At 36.3% G+C, this 18564-nt stretch overlaps 1 protein-coding gene across 1 annotated transcript in view; it reads right to left on the bottom strand.

Moving 5' to 3' along the window:
- Nucleotides 1–18564, bottom strand: part of LOC112414506 (voltage-dependent calcium channel subunit alpha-2/delta-1) — a 184620-nt gene that overhangs the window by 40234 nt on the left and 125822 nt on the right. The window contains exons 16-20 of the mRNA XM_024766987.1: nucleotides 17823–17894; nucleotides 15214–15275; nucleotides 8421–8497; nucleotides 7113–7133; nucleotides 6384–6444 (exon numbers count right to left, since the gene is read on the bottom strand). Coding sequence (XP_024622755.1) covers nucleotides 6384–6444; nucleotides 7113–7133; nucleotides 8421–8497; nucleotides 15214–15275; nucleotides 17823–17894 — 293 coding nt within the window. The remainder of the gene's footprint in view (nucleotides 1–6383; nucleotides 6445–7112; nucleotides 7134–8420; nucleotides 8498–15213; nucleotides 15276–17822; nucleotides 17895–18564) is intronic.

The following is an 18564-nucleotide window of genomic DNA, read 5'->3' as shown; positions in this document are numbered from 1 at the left end:
CCCAATGTGGGTGCCTGGCAATGAAGATTACAGTGGCTACCAGTAGTCTTTAGTACCATTGTCTTGATTCCTGATAAGGTATCAGCTCACCATTGCTTTTGTACTGTCACTGCAAATGTCAATACGATGAAAAACACAAATGCCATTTAACATTGTTAGGAAAACAGCTTTGTCCGTGCAGATTCTCTGAAAGAGACTTTGGAACGAACCCCCACAGGGTTCTATACTTTGAGAACTGCTGTCCTAAGTGTTTTGGAAATTAAGAATAAATGTAAGGCAACATAAATATTATAAGAAGATTGCAATTATAATAACTAGGTTAATACAACTAACAGACTGGATAATCAAATAGTCAAGACAAAAATGCAATCAAAAAGTAAACATTTTCAGATGCAAAAAGTAAACATCTAAATACAAAGCTGCAGAGAGGAAAAGAATGTCAGAACTTCAAAAACAAGACTTCTCGGTTCATGGAAAATTTTCGTTTAGAGACAAGGTTTAAAAAGTTTTCATAATACCCATTAAATTATTGACAGAGCTAAAGTTGATTTCTTCCCACAATGCTATGCTTTTTTGGAAATAACACTAGCCTGGAAGTCAAAAGGCCAATTACATTGAACTAGGATCGCACAGAATTAGAAGCTGATGGGAAGGTTTTAGAAGGATTAAATAGAATGTTTTAGAAGGACTAAATGAAATAATTATTAATAAAATCATTAATAAAACATGGAATTTAAAAATTCCATGTTATTGTCTAGAAGGCATTTCTAAAATTTTCTTTTAATCACTTAATCCTAAAAATACCTTTATCAGAAGGTAATTTAATATTTTAATAGTGAGGAAACTGAGATTCAAAGATGTAAAAAGATTTACTCAAAGGCACCTAACTAGCAAGTGGTCGAGCCCTGAGGGGAAGCCAAGTCTTCAGATCCCTAATTAGTGTTTTAACATAACCTACACTGTGCTTTGAACTTTCACTCTGTGAGCTTTTATACTTACAAAGCTTCAGGCCAAAAGCAGCTTTGACCTCTACCGATAGAAGGCTGTCCGTGTTGTGAGCAGTTAGTTTAGACAACGTCATCATGTTATGTTTTGTTTCTGTTTTGATCCTTGCTGGCTCGGCTGTGCCGAACTCTGAAGGAGTCTAAAGATATTATTGACCTTTTGATGTATCCTAATGGCAAAAGCAGTGAAAGTGCTGAACTACCATTAAGGAGAGTTGTTGAATTAGGACATGAGCAGAAGTGAAAGAATTTAAACAACTGCGACATGAGAAAACACAACGCTGAATGTTGTGTCAGGGGAATGAGTTCTCCAGTAGTAAGAATGAGCCGGGACAACAGAAAGTCACACACCAGGCAGAGCAGGGTGCCTGTGCACTAGGTAGTAAGTAGCAAGAGCCTGACTGAAATATTTGGGATGTGAATGTACGTCTAGACAGACAGCATCAACATCGGTTGCCTGTTAGCCTAAGGATTGTTCAGCACAGGCCTGGGAGCTTGACAACTGGAGATAATCAGCATTTCTTAAGGTCTCTCCCAAAGGAACCACCCCAGGAAAGTGCATGACAGGCAATAACTGTGGTTACCACCACTGCTGCGTTCCCTCAGGACGTGTGGGATAGACTCTGCTGATAAACTTTCTATGAGGCACTGTTTTTCTAAAAGAGATCAATCTTAGGCATATTGATCATTACTTTCCTAAGGAATTTTTTTTTTTTTTCCCCTAAAACAGATTAAAGTAGCAAGGTGGAGAAACCTCTGGATGGCTTTAAAGGAACAAATTCAATTTCGATTTGCTGAAAATACCTTCAGGGCCTCAAAGCTATATAATCTTTTTTGGTCACTTTGTGTTTCTGACCAAAATGAGATTTGTAACTTAAATGGCTGCAAACTAAAAGATCTTTGGTATTAGAAATTTGGCAAATTATTTATTTCTAGAAAGTCAGTTTGTTCTCATTCTATTCCACGAACTTACATAGGTCATACATCTCAGATTAGCATTGAATTACTGGTGATCACATACTTTTCTTTCTTATTCTAACTTATCTTTGAAGTGCTTTTTCATTTCTGATTATCCAAGAAAGATAGAAAAATTAATCCATGTTGTAGACTTTCATCCCTATGACTGTAATTCTCTTAAAGATAGGAATAATGCTCCACACATCTGTATTCTCCATGCTTTCCTTTCCAGTAGTTTTCAAAATTTAAGGAAATTGCAAAAACCGAGTACTAACTAGGATCAAAGAGTTTAATTATTTAAGAATTAACAAAAATGGTTCTACCTTTAAATTTCATGAGCTTTCTTCTTTAAATTATTTTAAAATAACTGCTTTTTAACATCCTTTATTATTATTATTGGCCACACCACATGCCTTGCGGGATCTTAGTTCCCCAATCAGGGATTGAACCCGGGCCCATGGCAGTGTGCCAAGTCCTAACCACTGGACCACCAGGAAATTCCCATAACACGTTTTATTAAATAACTATCCCTCCTGCTCTGACCTCTTAATATAAGCATTAGTAATAATAAATAAGGGCTTCCCTGGTGGCACAGTGGTTGAGAGTCCGCCTGCCGATGCAGGGAACGCGGGTTCATGCCCCGGTCCGGGAAGATCCCACATGCCGCGGAGTGGCTGGGCCCGTGAGCCATGGCCGCTGAGCCTGCGTGTCCGGAGCCTGTGCTCCGCAACGGGAGAGGCCACAGCAGTGAGAGGCCCGCGTACCGCAAAAAAGTAAATAAAATAATAAATAATATTTATTTAAGATCATGTCATACCAAGAGGTATGCTAAATATTCTGCATGCAATATTATCTCACTTAAAGCTTATAAAAACTATACGAGGTAGGTATTATTGTTAGCACCATTTTGCAAGTAAAGAAACTAAGATGCAGAGAATCTGAGTAACACAGCTATGACCATGAAAATCTGGGAAACAGATCCTGAAAGTCTTTCTCTAGAGTTTGCTTCACTGTTTCCCATTAATAACAGTGACAAAAACATATGCTGGATATTCTATGCTACATAAACGTCTCCCTTTTCTCACCAATTTTTTCTTTATCCCAATTTTCTATCAGTTTACTTTCCACAAATCTTTGAATACACATCCAATGCTCATGTTTCCAGGAAATGTTCCCTACAAAACTATTTTACTCAGCTGTACTGGACATTCTTTTGAGATTCCCTAACTAAGTATTTGCATATTCAGTGTAGATATTTATACCTTAGAGTAGCAAGGAAACAGATTCAAATCCCGTATTATTTAACATCTCTAAAACTGTTTCCGGATCTGTGAAATAGGATAATATATAACACTAATTTATTATAGAGCTCTTTTGAGGGGTAAATATAATCAAATCATACATGTAAATCATACATGTAAAAGGCTTAACACATGTTAACTGGGGTGAACACTCACTGTTTCTCCCACAAGCTACAACATTTCTTCCCTCCTCTGCTATTTGCTCCTTCCCCGAACACACAGGTGAATTCTAGTCTTCCAGCCAGTCATATTGATATTGAACGTGACAGGCCACAGAAATGATCCATATGCTAATCCTTGCTGAACTATAACAAAATCCACTGTCTATGAATTGGGAATTGAGATTGAGAGATATATTTATCTTCTCTGGGAATTCCTGGATGTTTACCATGCTCGAAGGGAGAGTCTCATCAACACAGGGCACCCAGTATCTCAACCTCTTCTCACCCCTGTGCTACAGTAATATTCTGCTTTCCAGCTAAAACTAGTTTTAGCAGTGGCCCAAAGTAACTTGTATCAAAAAATTGCTAGTAAGATTGTAGGTATTATAATAATATGATTTTTAAAATACTTTTCATACATTTATAGATTCTCCAGTCGTCAACTATTTATGAGGCCTCCACTGTGTGCCAATCAGTAGATTTGATGTTGAGTATTGAATGGTAAGTCCAACAGATGCCGTCATGTCTGTGTTGGGGAAAATAAAATGAAATGTGGCCAGTACTCTAGTACGGGAAATACAGGATTCTATGAAGCAGTCAGCAAGGATGTCTAATCCAGTGATGATGGGAAAGAAATTCCCAGATCAAGGAGCTTTGAAGTTGGAGTTTGGGAAGGACTGGAGGTGTGTGTGTTCAATCCAAAATAGAAAAGAAAATTAGTGGATGAAAAGCAGTAAGGAGGAAAAAACAATGCATTTTAGGAAATAAGAAAAGTTTAGTGTGGCTAGACTTTAAAGCAGAGGTTGACAGACTGTTTCTTAAAGGGCAAGAGAGTAAATGATTCAGGCTCTATGGGATAAAAGGTCTAGGCCACAACCCCTCGGCTCTGCCTTTGTAGCGAAAGCAGCCACAGGCAATACATCAACAAATGCCTGCGGCTGTGTTCTAATAAAACTTTACGTATAAAGTTTTATACGTAAAACTGCAGGCTGTAGCTTGTCAGCCCCCGATTTAGAGTATAGGGAACCACACTGGTAAACTGGGACCTAGTGACAGAAGATTTGAAAGCTTTCCTATACAGTATCGATTATCATGGGGATAATACGAAGCCACTGGTTAGTATTTAACAGATGAGAAACATAATGTTATTGAAAGTTTAGAGACTCACTCTGCTTACAGAAAGGAGACAGAAATTGGAAGTAAGGGAGAAATACTGGAGGCAGGGAGATCAATTAAGAGGCAGCCTTAGGAGTTTAAGTGAGGAAGGCACTAGCCTGAACTAGAACAAAGGCAGCAGAGTTTGACAGACATACCTGATACTCATAAGATCAATTCTATGGGGCAAGACTTGTTGATCGACCAGAAGTTCCATATAAAGGAAAGGGAGCAAAGACATCTATCAGGTTTCAAGACTGGGTATTTGCGGAGAACAGTATTTTTGTCACTGAGGCAACACAGAAAGAAGAGTTTTCCAAAGAGGACAAATGTTCAGGAGATCATGAATTGGAGCACCTTGAAGAGAGATTCCTATTAGGCTCCATAAACATGAAGTCTCATATTAAAATATGTAGGGTAGACATAAAGTCTGGAAATATATTGTTTGATCTTATATTATAATGTAAGGTCAATAAACCACACAGTATGCCTATTTTGTTTCTAGATGTTACCAACATCCTGTAGATTTGGGAGCCATCACCCCAAACTGTAGACACAGAATAGTGGGCGTCTGTGCTATGTCTGTAGACTCAAAACAGGAAGATAAGAGAGCCCAGGCCAGCAGCTTCATATGAGTGAAGTGCACAAGAAGGGAAGCTCATGAAAGAGACTGAATATGCAGCCAGGGAGGGAGGAAGAAAACCAGAAAAGTATGTCATTAAGCAAGAGGAGGCAGAATGTCAAAGCGTGGGATCAGCAGTGTCCAAGCCTGAAGGCAGTTCAAGCAGGAACACTGCTTGAGGGCAGAGTCACTCACAAAGCCAGAAATATGCTTAGTTAACAGAGATTTCTCAAAAAGTTATATATATTCCCTACTTTCAATAAGAACCAAAAATTCAGATAGTCTTATGCAGAAACAGAAAGAATAACTGAGACCAGTTGTTAGGAGCCTTCTTAGAGCAATTTCTTTAAGAAGGAAAAATTGTGAGAATTGGATACTATAAGCTTCTGAATCTATTTTATTCAGTAGCCTAGGGTAATAGGACTTCTGTTGATTTGTCTTATTACATGTGTCTGATGGAGAGTGGGAGTCAAAAACTAAGGAAAGAAATAGAAATAAAGAATAATCTTGGATCCTTGAATGGAGTTTCAAATAATTATAAGAAAATAGAGGTAGAGGTGAAGATGTATATTAGAGCTACGGAAGGGGGATTATAAGCGAGAGAAGTAAAATTGGTTAGGAGGAAAGAATGCTAATCTTAAAAATTATGTGAGAAAATCTCACTGTATTAAAATATATTTCCCAAAAACTTCGGTTAAAAAAATCAATGATGTTGTCATTCTATGAGGCATACACATTCTTGTGTATATGTACACATATATGTATATATCTGTACATATCTATGCATATCTATCTCAGTGTGTGTGTGTGTGTCTGTGTGTGTGTGTGTGTGTAGAGACAGAAAGTGAGTGAGAGTTTGTATGTGTATACATAGTCACAAATGCAAATTCACAACTCTTCGTTTTTCTTGGATATACTGTTGGTTCCAACAAAAGCAAAACCTCCATTAACCTATTCACCGCTGTATCCCCAAGTCAGCATATTCTTTAGCACACAGCAGCTAAGTACCTGAATGAGTAAATGAATGAAAGAACAGCATTCTCTTTCAGTTTTAAAGTTATTGTTTCCTTTGGTTCCATAATTTGGCATGGCATAATCCACAGCAGTCTTGACCCCAGCTCAGACCTGTTCTTGAAGCCCTACATATCCACAATGAGCTATAAAAAAAGAAAACAAAACCTACCTTGGTGCTATGAATGTATAGCCAGATTCTTCAAAATTATCCGGCTTCAATGTTTCTGAATCTGCAAAGATAATGTTACAGGGTTAGACAAACCGGAATATGCATCCTGAGATTTGATGTCAATAGGAAGGCATTAGAAAAATAACCTTACACGGAAAAATAAAAACAGACTATTTCCATCCTAAACTGAAACACATGAATGAATATAAAGATCCCCAATACTTTACAGTAATAAAATCAATTTTAATTTCATAACATGGATTACAACAGTTATATCAAAGACAATGTTAGGTCTATAATTTTCCCATTTACTAACTAACCCTACTATAACCAAGATATGCTTTAAAAAGTGACTTTTGTCAATGTTACACCAGGGGTATTTATTTAAAATGTCAAATATTTTACCAATATCATGATAAAGAAAATGATTTTAATAAACCCATTAATGCCTTTAGTGAATTAATAGCATTCTTCATATTAGTATGAATTAGAAAGTGCAAGGATAAAAACACACAAGTATTTAAGAAAAAAAACAGAAAGTGAAATAGGTTACGCATATAAACACAGGCATATTCTTTCCCCCTTTTTTGCCGCTAAGGTCTAAGTGATCATGGAGGAAAATCTAGCAAAGGAGAAGCACAGAGGATAGTATCCGATAGGAATGGAAATATCAGTGTAAATGTCAAGTGTACTAAACAAAAAGAAATTGAGCAACAAGAAAATACTTGCCCTTCATTCTGCCCTTTTTTGCTGGGAAAATCCATCAGAAAGAGAAAGCAGGGAAACAAAAAAAAAAGAGGGTAAAAGCAAAGGGGGGTCACAAACAATATTTTATTCAATGACTTTCTTGAATAAAAATATTGTGCATAGATCAAAGGTTTACTTATGTACAGCTGTAGTCTGCAAGAAAAGACACATATTTTTGAAGACTGGAAAATATGCCCTGTCAATTACTACTAGAGCACCCTCTCTGTACTGTGGTTATTTCAAGGGTCTGTTTTGCAAAGTGGCTAACGCAAGTGCAATACCAATGATGCTAGCCTATAAACAGAAGCATTTACCAATCATCAAAGACCCACTAGGCACCCCCTCATTTATCAAGTGAAGAACTAGCTCATGCAAAGTTGGTGGCTGTTAAAAGACCATCATATCTATCTATCAAGTGAAAGTGGAAATATAAAGGTCTAAATTACCACAATGTGCAATGAGAATCAGGACTGCAGAGACCAAAAAAGAACTGACAGAGAAAGGAAAGAAACTGTAGTTCATGTACAGTCAGAGGTAAAAGGTATATACATATATATATGCATATATATTTTTTACTTTATTGTAACGGACAAAATTTAGGTGGTTAGGAATAATTGAGTGATATGCAAAGGATATGATGGTCATTTTACTTTACTGAAGCTAGTCACCCAAAACAAAATAAAGATTAATAATGACTTGAAATATGCACTAGTGTTAATAATTACTCCACATTCCAAATGACGCTTAAAAAAACCCCCAAACTGATCCATTTGAGTTACTGAAAACATTAATTTGGATAATTAGAAGAAAGTTGATTGCCAAACCAAAGCCAAAGACCAGTAAAATTTAATTTATTCCAACAAAGTCGACGATGTGGAGCATAATATCATTCTTGCCAAATGCAAAAAAAAAAAAAAGAAAAGAAAAACTTTACTACTACCAGCAGAGTGCCATGAGTAGAGACTGTGTGAAACATTTTGTGCCAGCTAGCAGACCCTTAAAACAATAGCAACAGAGGACACAGCGCTGCAATGATTCTATGAGCACAAAGCAAGGCAGGGGAGGGTGGTAGGGACTGCCAGTGAGACTGGAGTACCTGCTCATATTCTATCCATGTAGAATACTTCTTGTTCCTTGCATGTTTGGAATGGGTTAGAATCATTGCTGCTGATTTGGTAATAACACCCACTAAAATGTATAAGCCTTGGGTATTCCAAATTCTAGACGTATTTAAACCTCTGGCACTAGGAGATAACAAACAGACCCTGAAGTCGCTTTCACAGTACTTACATCTGGCCTGAGTTATTGTCTCTTCTATTTTGGCTTTTATATAGTAAAAACTGTAGGTTGGTAAAACCAAGGCCAAACTGCAATAGAAACAAGAGAAGCATAAACACAAACAAACAAAAATGAAACATAACTTAAAGAAAAAAGACACATCAAGTTCATGGAAAATCCGAAGATCTTCCTCATGGGAAGGAAAAGACATATTACTTTGACAGGAAAATGCTTTCACCAAATAGGGTACTTAATTTGGTCTTGCCATCCAGCTCTCTACACTGTAGAGAATCAGAAGAGACACATGGAAAGTAAGCTACAAAATGTGCCCATAAATCAGCTGAAGAAGAAATGTCATGGATACTGTATTTTCAGAAAACTATATTAAAATACTCTGTGGACAAAAATAGAAGAATACTAGGGCTACGTTTAAGCAAAGTAATTATATCCTGCCAATTGGCTATCCCCTCCCTAACGAACTATACATAATGTTACAATGCTTGCTAGCAAATGTACACTACTCAAAATTACAAATGAAAGAAGTAGTATTATCATTACTAATTACACAATGCATAAAATCATCTGAAATAGTCTCTTTTGAGGGGTTAAATACCTAATATTGTACAACTCTTTTCTAGGCCATTTCCCCCATGTCTTTTGGAAGGGAAATTCAGGTTCCTTTCTAGCACTTGCTCATCCCATTGGTTCTTACCCAACAGTGTAACTATTTATTTCAAGTTCATTTGGCAGATTGCTGTTAGGCACAGTAGGAAAAACATCTTGACTTTAATAGTTTACAAGAGCCATGGGCTACTCTAGTCCCATGGTACATGTACACACTGGAGGAAAGCTCCAGTGCAAATCTTAAGCCAAATTCTGAACATCTTAGGCGCAAGGACTGTCAAACAAGCCCGTCATCCAACCCTGTCTTAATATGACTGTACAAACTAAAAAGCTGACAGGCAGGTAACCGCACTCATTTTGAAGCTGACAATTAATAAAACACACAAAATATTGGAATTGTTAAAAGAGATCAGAATATGATGCACTCTCCCGTAACAACTGCATATGTGTAATTCCTCTACTCACGGTGGCTGAGACACATGTGCAGACAGAACTAATTATTCCACATCCATACTCACAGTTGCAAATGGTCTCTGCTATCCTTTGAATACAGAAGGAAACTAACAAACTAATGCCAAAAATGAGGTTATCTCTAAGATTTCCAATGCAACTATTATTAAAAAACGACGCTTAATTAATGTGAGCAATTTATTCAGCATTCATTTTTACAATTTAACCCCAAATTTAGCAATGCACAGAAAAATGTGTGCATTTCTAGGCTTCTGAGTATTTCTAGGCATTTGCAGAAGATCTTCTTTTAAATCACTCAAGCCTCATGTTTCCCAGGCTTTGAGGATGGATGTCCAAAGTGTAATGCTGTTATACATTTTTTATGAGCAATATAGAACAGGACAAAATATAAAATGTCAGGTTTTTCTTCTTATGAATATATGCTAAAAATTCACTCTATGAAGAGGAAAAATGCAAGGGCTTATTTGCTACAATTTAATTATGCAGTTAAGATAGCAAAATAAGTGGATGCTTGTTACCTCCAATTCCCAAATCTTTCTCCATCATTAAGTAATTCATAAACTTTCCTTATGGGAAAAGGTCAGAGAAATAAAATGTTATGTAGATTTAATGAAAATCTCCACATTCATTTTAAAGGTAACTTCCTTTAAGGGGAGGCAGAGATTAAAATTAAAATAAGCAGTGCAATTAGTCTGAAAGCAAGATGACCTTGCATGATTCACTCGCCATTTATAAAATGTAGAGCAGAATTAGTGAGCATTTGAAGACTGTCTCCCACAAATGCCTCTCAAGGGAAATTAGGACATTTTTATTGCCCTATCAGCATTTATTGCTAAGAGAAACTTCAAATTAAGACCGATAACATTACATCATGTGGCTGCTACAGTGTCACACTGTAAGCTTGGGTTACCTCTCATGTACCATAAAAAATAGTGTGGAAACCCATGAGGAACACAATAGACGTTTTAAAACTGACATATCGAATATACATTTTATTGGCCTGCAAGTCTCAGGTTGCTATTAATAGCTATACTTTATTTTATAGAAAAATATTGTTACACATAATGATTTTTTTCTTCAGGCAACAGTTATTTCTTCAACCTATAGCAGATAAGCTCTTCAATCAAGATTCTGAGTCAAGGATGCTGCCATATGCAGTGTTTGCTGTCTCTCTCATAAAACCAACAAATCAAGTCTGCTTTATTTTCTCCCAGGGATAAAAGTCTAATAAAGCCAGTGGCCACCAGATGGATGGTAGAGCCCATGCAATATTTTTGTGACTTCCATAAACATGGTTAACTTAGTTAAATGGATTATAACACACTTTTCAACTCATTTATATCACCATAAAAATCAAACTCTTCATTAAAAAAAGAGGACATTCTGTTAAAATAACTACTATATTTCGAAATATGTTATATCAAGTTATATCAAGGCTTAAGGAGACAGAAATCACTAAGTGAGATTTGATACCTAATTCATTAAATAAAAGCACTGCCATTTTTTCCCTTCAATTTAGATGTAATATGTTTTCTAGCTTCTTATTTGTGGATTTATTTGTACGGAGATTCAGGGGAGTACTTACAATGGAAATAGATTTAATCTGGCTCTGAGTTGTAGATTTGTGAAGAGAATGTGTGAAGGAAACATGCAAAGGTGTGAAGTTAGGGCTTGTTCAGAGAACAGTGGTTTGTATGGGTAGTGCAGTGCAGTGGGCGAAACGACAGGGCAGACAGGTCAGGCTGGAAATGTGTGATGTGAATTTCAGACTTGGAATCCAAACTTGGATAAAAATGGAAAGAGACTAAAGTTTTGTGAACAAGGAGAGACGTACTCAGAACTGGAGAAAAGAACATCAATCTGGCCACCTGTATTACAACTTGGTGTGTGAGGGAAAGGGGATGAATGCAGGAGACATTTGTGAGACTATTAAAAACATATTTAAGTAAGGTACAGTAAGAATTTAAAATTCCCCCAGAGTATAATTATGACTGCAGTAGGACCAACCATCAGACTGACTCACCGTCAGGGTCAAAAAGAAATGGTTTTTCTAACTTAGAATTTGTTTGTCTAAGAAACAAAGGCAGAGAGCACTTTCCCACATGTGCATCCAACATTTCCTTTTATCATGAAATCATCGCTAACGAGACAGGGCTCCCAGATTTCCTGTTGGCTGTCACACCTTCTGACAAGTTTATCCAAAAAAATGAAAGGTGGTAATAACCATGGAAACGGAAAGAAAAATAATTACTTATGTATGTACATAAAGATTGTATATGCGTAAAGAGATGCCTAATAGAAATGAGAGAGAGAAATCAAGAGACACAAGTAAAATAAACATTCATTCTGGTGTTATTCAGTAGGTTCAAAATTATGTCAAAAACTGGAAAACTGGAGAAAGACTGGCAGGTAGTGTCTCATGACATTGGTAACCGTGTGCCCCTCTTCTAGACCTAGTCTGCATGCCATGCTAGCAACCCACTACTAGGGGAATCCCCAGCACTCTAGGCTCCCCTGAAAAGTTATGTGTATGTTCTGGGGCAGAGGGCGGAGGAGGGTTGTTTCGTTTTATTAGGAAAAGAACAGTTGAGTCCACCACAGCCTATTAAGTAGGCTACATATTAACTGTATATTAATATGTAGTTAAAGAGGCCCTCATATTTGAGTATTGCAATGGAAGTTTGGAAACTATTATTTGGATTTGACAGAATGAGACAAATTGAAAATCTAACTATTTAACTGTGTAAATATTTACAGAATGTCTACTGTGTGCCACTGACTTATGAGCTGAGGATTCAAAAATAAATGAAGCAGGCAACAATCTTAGAATCTCAGAGTCTAACAATCTCAGAACGTTGCCCTCTTAGAACTTATAGTGAAGGAAGACAAACAACAAACAGTAGAAATAAATTTCTTTATATATGCTTCATATATATGTGTGGGTATGTGCATATACACATATATAATATCAAATGATAATGCGGCACTTTACATTTTAGGTAGGATTATTGGGGAAGGCCTTATTGAGGTGACAAAAAAGTAAGTGAAGGTGTGAAGATGGAGTAAGCATGTGAATACCTGGGGAAAATTCATCCTAGGCAGAAATAACTTCGGGTGCAAAGGTCCTGAGGCAGAATGGTCCCGGGTTTATGAGGACTAGCAAGGAGGATAGTGTAGCTCTAACATGAAGGTGGTTCAGTGGAGAACGTGAGAAGGTAACTTCAGAGAACTGATGATAACTTAGGTCAGATGCTGTAAGTCCTCTCTAATGGTCATGACAAACTTCGGATTTTATAGAGATTAAGATAGCAAATTATTGGAGAATTTTGACTAGAGAAATGAAACAATATAACTCAAGTATTAATAATATCACTCTTGTTATTGTGTTGTGAATAGAAATAGAGATAGGAGATGGAGATATAGATGCAAGTCGTTATGTGGTAGAAGGTGTCTTCTGATTGCTTCCTATTTCACTGAGAAAAACAGAAGTAAAGACATCACCTGAGAGAAAAATGGATGGGAAAGAGACGGGTTTGAGGAGTGAAGAGAGGCTATCAAAAGTCATCTAGAAGCATCCCAAATTTACTGGACTACTGAGATCAGCAGGCACTACTGAAGTACACTTAAGGTTAAAGGTCCTGAATGTTGGATGTCACCAGTCAAGGAATATTTTATTTCTCCCGTTTGTAGCTGTGTGGGTGCAGTGTGGTGTTGGTAATAATTTAACCAGGATTGGGACTGGTCAAACTACTGTTTGCCAAACCTAAGTATGATGTAGGAGTTGATGGTATGTGTAAGAGAGTGAATGTAGTAAGACCCAAAGAATTTATGTTGAATAAAGAGGGGTACAAGGACGTGAGGAAGGCAAGGACAGTGAAAGGTCGAAGGGGTTGATCGATTTCAGGTCTCAATTGAGTCAAAGGATTGTTGCAGTTGGACTATTAGAAGGAGGGGCTGGAAAGCTAAAATGTATTACTCTGAGAGTTGGATAAAAAAAAAATCTCAAATTAAGATTATGTAGGACTTGCAGTCTTAATGTTAGAGTTGTAAAACATGACCTTGGAGTAGGTAGCTAAGATAGGGGAATGACAAGATCATCAGAGGGGAGGAGATTAAAAAAAAAAAAAGAGAGTCCAGGCACCAGAAAAATCATCTACGTCACTGGTATTTAAAGTGTGTCAAGGGACCTGGCCCACTTGCAAACTATCTATTACCAGCTCATGATTAATTAAGCATAGAAAGTGAGAGTAAGCATTTAGAATTTTATAACAATTTGACACATGAATTTCATGTCTATGAAATGTAATAAACATTTTTTTTCCACTTGAGTTTTCATCTCTTTTAGTTTATTTTAGTAAACAATTTTCGTTTCATTTTATATAAGCGTGGGTATGTCTCAAATATTTTGAGAAACACTGATCCATGTGAATGGAGGAGAGGGTGGCAACCACACAGAAACTGATATCTTACAGGAACCAGAGGGAGATGACTGTTCAAAGGGAAGAATGGTGCGCGGTGTGGTCTGGTGACATGAGATCCAAAGATGGAAGGTGTTAGGGAGAGGAGGAAGAGAGAATAAGTAATAAGAAGGACATTTTCGTAACAGCCTCAGTATTATGAGGCTGTAGGAAGCAGGACCACAGGGAAAGCAGTGACCTTAGAGCAAACAAAACAAAAAATGCTCAGCAAGGGCTTCCCTGGTGGCGCAGTGGTTGAGAGTCCGCCTGCCGATGCAGGGGACACGGGTTCGTGCCCCAGTCCGGGAAGATCCCACGTGCCACGGAGTGGCTGGGCCCGTGAGCCATGGCCACTGAGCCTGCGTGTCCGGAGCCTGTGCTCCGCAGTGGGAGAGGCCACAGCAGTGAGAGGCCCGCGTACCACAAAAAAAAAAAAAAAAAAAAAATGCTCAGCAAGTGCTGAAGAATTTCCAAGAAATTTTAGGGTATTAGTCTGTCCAATTTTCCAAGGTCCAGTCAATTGAAGGGATCAGGATATTACAGAATTTCTACTCATGGGATTAAATTATATCAATTGAGCATTTTATATAAGATTATACTATGATGTAATAAGTTTCATTTTTAAGTTAATTTGCTACCTAAATGTAAGTAATGTAAACTGAATGACAATTTAAATGAGGAGGTCAGTGGAGGTGATGACCACAAAGTAATAAATGTCAACATTTATTATTACTAACATAAATATATAAAACACCAAATATGTGTATATCATACAAGTTTTCATTTCTAAATTTTATATTTCTAGCTTTTCCCATCTTTCTCATTTTGAAAATCAGAATGTATAACTTTAATGCATTTTAATGTTGGAAAGGATAACATTTCTATTTTAATTATATTGAAAATAGCTTATGAGTATGTAAAGACAACATTCATCCACTGGAAAAATGGCTACTTAAAAATAGGTGAGGGCTTCCCTGGTGGCGCAGTGGTTGAGAGTCCGCCTGCCGATGCAGGGGTCATGGGTTCGTGCCCCAGTCCGGGAAGATCCCACATGCTGCGGAGTGGCTGGGCCCGTGAGCGGCCTCTGAGCCTGCACGTCCGGAGCCTGTGCTCCGCAACGGGAGAGGCCACAACAGTGAGAGGCCCGCGTACCGCAAAAATAAATAAATAAATAAAAAATAAAAATAAAAATAGGTGAAAGGCACTGAACATTCTTTTATACAGCACACATAGAAATAAATAAGGTTAATTACCTGTAATCTGTGCCATTGACAGGGGTCCATGTATACGTCCTGTTTCCTTTGTCTATATACCTCTAAAAAAAAAAAGAGTTGGACATGGTTATCATCACTTTTAATTTGAAGTGAATTTATATGAAGAACAGAATGCTAGGCTCTATTTATAAATTCAGTCACCATTCAATACCTTCTTCACAAATATCTGATCTATACTATTCTACAATTATTTATTCTGTTATGAGGTGTGTGTGTGTGTAAAGCAACATTTTAGGGAAAAAAATACCCACATAATAAATTTTAAGGACGTTTAAGTGCAAAATCTTAGTAATTTATGCCAAATTATTAACCTCAAAACTTTAAAAACATTTCCTGAAAAATACATTTTAATATTGAAACAGGACTGAAATATCAGATAATGCTCAGATATTTCCATAGTAGGGTATGTTGAAGAGAAATTGATAATATCAGGAAATTAGCGCACTGTGTCTAGACCCAAATGTATGGTTAGCACATTACTGTTCTTATTAAGCCATTATTATAGTACGTATCTATTATAAGAGACTAATTACTTAGTATCACTGAAGGTTAGAAAGACAACTATATCCACTAGGGTAAGGAAGTAAGAGCTAAATAACTTCATGGATATTGAATCTTTCTTATGGAGCTACCGAACAGTAGTAAAGAAATGATCATTACTTCTTCCATTAGGTATGGTGATGACACATATGTATCTTTTAGTATTTTTAGTTATCACCAGCTTCATCATCCTCATCAGAACAATAATATTCACTGAATATAACTTGGTTTGGGGCAATATCTAGGCATTTTACAGTCAGTGTATCATTTAATCAACTCCCTGGAGTAAATGAAATACTGTTCTTTTCCACAAGTTACTGATGAAGAAATGAGGACTTTAGTCAGCAGGATGAAGGAGAATGTATGATGTCAAGTTCATTTTATAACAACTACACAGTGTTGCTTCTATACATCAAATATCCCCATGGCTTTACTGAGGTGTGTGGAGGATGGGGGGAGGGAGGGCAGGAAGTGCTCAGGAAATTTTTGGACTCCTAAAATTCATTAAAAAATTAAAAGAAATAATGTTTACATATTTATTAATACTCATAAAAAACCATGGCAAACTAGTATTGTTCAGCAAGTTATAAAAAACAGAATATCAAAAACTGTGTTGGATTAGAGAAATAAGCATACAAAACACTACTTTCTTCGATATTATTAATAGGAAAAGTCTATGGGTGGATATTGGTCAAAAAGAAGAATTTAAAGTGAATTGAAGGAAAGAAATATCAAAGTGACTGAATAAAGACAAAATTGATTTTTAAGTTGAAAAAAGAACGTGCAGGTCCCAGAGTTCTTGCTGGCAGAACAAGACGGAGAAGCTGGCAGAACTGCTGAATGGTTTACATCTTTCCTCTGAAAAGTGAAGTGGTAAACAGCACACGTAAAGTCTAAGTAAACAGAGTTGACATTTCAACAAAGACTGACACTGGTATATACCTCCCCTTGGGTTCTGATAATAGGGACTCCTGATGATATTAAAATTAGAAAAGGCACGTGTTAATGAAGTACTGTATTTAGATACTAGCTCCATCTTAGGGAAAGCTCTGCTGAGAAATTCAGGAGAAATGTTACACTTAAAAGGGATGAGCTTGTGAGGAAACGGACATAAATTATACATAAAAGCTTAAATTTAATTTCCAGGCTCAAAAGCTTGGGAGTTCTACACATTTTTCAAATCCTCAAACATACGAATGTGTATTTATTCCACATGTGACTGATAATGAACAGACACACTTCTCATATAGACGGAGTTTTTCCACGTCAATATAAAACAATACAAGTGTTACATAGCTGTACCCGTGATTTTATGGCAGTAGCTGTGTTATCTTTGGATTTAATTTCAGGTTTAAATTCAGGGAAATAGTGCTTAAATAGTAAAAGAAGATAAATGAAGCCAGAAACAAGAAACAAACAAAAAATATATGGAACTCAACAATTAGAACATCTGCATGCACAAACCATACAAAACATACAGCTATTAAATATTAACTTCAAATTTGTATGACTGAAATGGCCTAAAAGAACATGGCAAACATTATATTGTGTATTCTATTTCTTATACTGGTAAAAAAATAAATGGAGACATAAAAATAATTTTCAATAACCAACAAGGACCTACTGTATAGCACAGGGAATTATATTCAATATTATGTAATAAACTTTGGGGAAAAGAATCTGAAAAAGAATATATATGTATGTGTGTATATATATGTATGTATAACTGAATCGTTGTGCTGTATACCTTAAACTTACATGATATTGTAAATCAACTATACATCAATTAAAAAAATTAAAAAATATAATTTTCAAGAACATATTGTAAATGATAGAAGAATACATCAAGAAATCTAAAGCAACATTTTATAGAAATTTCAGAGTTAAAAATCTTATTAAAAATGTCCCTCCAGCAAAGAGTGCCTTAAACAATTTTTCTTTTCTAGAAATGTCCCTTTTTATGAATAAATATTGCTTTACCACTAATATCAATTATCATTATTAATATACACATTTTAATTTAAGAATAAACCTGACTTAATTCTTACCTCATCTTGAGATTTAACCAGGGTTCTGAATGTTTTTTCTCCGCTTTCTCCATCTATCATTTTATTTCGAATCTAAGGGAAATTGAAACAACTACTTTATAGCAGATACTAAACTGACCTACTGAAGTGTGGAAATATTCTTTTAAAAGTTACCACATCATTATTTTACATTATCTTAAAATGATAAAAACATTCTTAATGAAATATTTTCAACCAGTCATTAATTTTTGAAATGTAATTAATAAAAGTGTTCAATTACTTTATGGGATTGATGGAGGGGAAACTGAGACTTGAGAGGTTAAATACAATTACAGTTACTCAGTGGTATGAGAGTCCAGAAACCAAGCTCTTCAACATTACATGATCCTACTTTATGCTGTCAAAATACTTTACAACAAATATTCATTATTTACCTAAAACATCCCAGCACTATGCCTCAGTCTAAGGTAACTATGATAAATAGATTCTCTTGTTCTACATTGAGGGAGTAAGGTTGTAAAGTGTGTAAAGCAAGTACAAATTAAAACACACTGTGACAAACTGTAAAAGAAATACGGTGGCCTTTGAATAGATAAAGAGAAGGAGTTAGTTCATCTGAAAGAATCTTAAAAATCTCTGCTCTGGCGTGCAAGAGCCAGGTTCAAATCCTGGTTCTGCTACTTACTAGCTGAGTAACTGGAGATAAGCTATTTAACCTCCTGTACCTCAAACAGATCATCAGTACAACAGATATAATAATAAT

The sequence above is a fragment of the Neophocaena asiaeorientalis genome, unplaced genomic scaffold (assembly GCF_003031525.2).
Source record: "Neophocaena asiaeorientalis asiaeorientalis breed wild unplaced genomic scaffold, Neophocaena_asiaeorientalis_V1.1 scaffold1335, whole genome shotgun sequence".
Lineage (NCBI taxonomy): Eukaryota > Metazoa > Chordata > Mammalia > Artiodactyla > Phocoenidae > Neophocaena > Neophocaena asiaeorientalis.
Note: the sequence above shows the minus strand (reverse complement) of the source record. Positions and strands in the feature narration are given on the sequence as shown.